At 37.2% G+C, this 2,493-nt stretch overlaps 1 protein-coding gene across 1 annotated transcript; it reads left to right on the top strand.

Moving 5' to 3' along the window:
* Nucleotides 1-785: 785 nt before the first annotated feature.
* LOC142547211 (BRI1 kinase inhibitor 1-like) lies at nt 786-1,987 on the top strand. The gene has a single exon (XM_075655379.1). The coding sequence runs from the start codon at nt 952-954 to the stop codon at nt 1,864-1,866; it is 915 nt and encodes a 304-aa protein (XP_075511494.1). The 5' UTR covers nt 786-951; the 3' UTR covers nt 1,867-1,987.
* Nucleotides 1,988-2,493: the final 506 nt, after the last annotated feature.

Below are 2,493 nucleotides of genomic sequence, written 5' to 3'. Positions count from 1 at the left end.
GATTTTGCCGTGAAACAGTGTAAAAATCCAATAATATGTTTTAGCCAATGGGACTAAATTTTAGAGACTTAACTTTCGATAGTAGGTGTGTAAAGATAAAAATTTGTGTGAGACGGTATCAGAAGTCGTATTTTGTGAGACATATTTTTTATTTGGGTCATCCATGAAAAAAAGTTACTTTTTCATGCTAAGAGTATTACTTTTTATTGTGAATATCGGTAGGGTTTACATGTCTCACAGATAAAGATTTGCGATATTTGGAGTTATTGATATTCGAAATTATTGAGATTGCATACACAATCAAACTTGTTATTTTTTAGATTTGAATAATATATTTAAAACATTGAGTTTAAATTCAGATATAAAAAATGAGTAATATTCGGATTGATTCACACTACACCTAAATGCCCCCTAGCCAAAACATGTTAGTTCCGTTTCTAAAAAGGTATTCGAATTGTTGGAATAAATTAGTGTTTGCGATTAAGAATTCGATTCTTCCTACTAATAAGTGGCGGAGTCACATGACAGCACGGGTGGCTCAATTTTTTTTAAAAAAATTTATATATAAATTTTGGATTAATATGATATTATCTCGAGTAGACCAATTTAAAAAATTAAAATATTTTAGAGTTTAAAATTCTAGTCTTAGTAAAGTTATATTCTTGACTCCGCCACTAATATCAATATTTTTTCTGAATGAATTTGTTACACAAGATTTGTCAAAAAAAAAAAAAAAGAGGTTCATAAATAAATTACTGATCCGCAATCCACAGCATGCACAAAACAGTTTAAACACATAGACTCAGAAGAGGCCCCCCACAACAAAGATTCCACTTCCTTCTGATTATCCTTATCTTTCCGAGAAATTTTGAAATTATAACCATACAAAACAGCGAAAAAATCCCCATTCCACACCGTTTTTAGCCTCTTAATTATCGATTCGCAGCTGCCATGGAAATACAGCAACAGGTGGCTAGAAACGAGGAAGAAGGTAAACAAAATGAAGGCCAAAGAATTGCGACACTGAATCCAACATCGCCGCCTTCAAATTCATCTTCTCCTGCACACGAATTCACCTTCACAATCTCTCTGCATCCGCAATCGGAAAACGCCGAGAAAAACAAATCCCACCCTTCATTTGCTATTGACTTGACTCCAGCAGATGAGATTTTCTTCCATGGACACTTGCTCCCGCTGCACCTCTTGTCCAATCTTCCCGCCTCGCCCCGCTTCTCCACAGATTCGATTGACGGTTTCACTCTTCCGATAAAGGATTTTCAAGATGAAAAAAACACAAACTCCAGAACCATCGATCAAGGACTCATCAACATTGATCATACTCATCCCACTTTTGATCAAGAAAGTTGCAGCAGCAGCAACAGAAACAGCATCGGCACTGTTCAGCAAGAAAAGGAGACAGCGAAATCAAGATCCTTCTCCTGGATTCCAAAATGGAGAAAAGGGTGTGAAACAAGAGACACAAAGGGTGGTCATCAAGAAAAAGAACAGAAAAGGAAGCCTAAAATCGATATAAGCGACGCTGTGAAAAAGTATATGAGATTGATCAAGCCTCTTCTTTCCTTCAGGAACAGGAGAATGAACCCCCAACTCCATCGGCAGGCTTATTCGTTTTCGGGGAATTTACGGGTACGAAACAAGAAGGAAATAAGAGGGAAGAGAGGAGAATTTTCCGCGCCAGCTTCCATGAGGACGTCTCCTAGAAATAGTGGCCTTCTGGTGGCAAGTGGAACGCTCACTCCTACCACAGGCGATAGCACAATGGAGGAGGTGCAGGCTGCAATCCAATCCGCCATTGCTCATTGCAAGAAATCCATCGCAACAGAAGATAAAATCAAGACTCCATAAGTTATAGGTTTGGTTCTATTACCTTACGAGATTTCCCTTTTGTGTATAATAAAATATATATGATATGTTCAAATAAATAGAGGAAGTTTGGGATTAAATTATATGGCGTTATATGTATTCATTGGGAGAGAAATTAATTTCAATATGTTTTTGGCAATTTTTAAGGAATCAAATTTGCATAGTTTTCATTTCATGAATTTTGATGATATACATTAGCACCACGTTTAAGCCATCTTCATGAAAGTTTGTATTTGGACATCATGTTCTCGCACACAAGACGCAGTGGAAGTTTAAAATTTTTTACTTGGGCATCATGTGTTCAAAACATTCATAGGACGTTTAGAATTATACATTTGCGTTCTCAATGCTGGACTCCAAACTATTCCGGTGTTTAGGCGGATATAGCCCTTCTTGTAATTTCCTACAAATGGCTCTTCTCCTTTAATCGCCTAATTAGGTCCACGATCGAAGACTGTCTTCCTCGCTTGGTTTGCACTAGAAAATCCAAACGATTTATGCATTGAGACTGTAGCCTCCGAATTTCAAAAATCCAGAGACGGTGCAGCGCGGCGGCGCGACGTGATCGAATAAAAAAATTGGCCAAAATTTTCCTTCAATTTTTCAAAA

The sequence above is a fragment of the Primulina tabacum genome, chromosome 5, assembly GCF_025594145.1.
Source record: "Primulina tabacum isolate GXHZ01 chromosome 5, ASM2559414v2, whole genome shotgun sequence".
NCBI classification, from domain to species: Eukaryota; Viridiplantae; Streptophyta; class Magnoliopsida; order Lamiales; family Gesneriaceae; genus Primulina; species Primulina tabacum.
The sequence above is the reverse complement of the archived record's forward strand: the minus strand, read 5'-3'. Positions and strand labels throughout refer to the sequence as shown.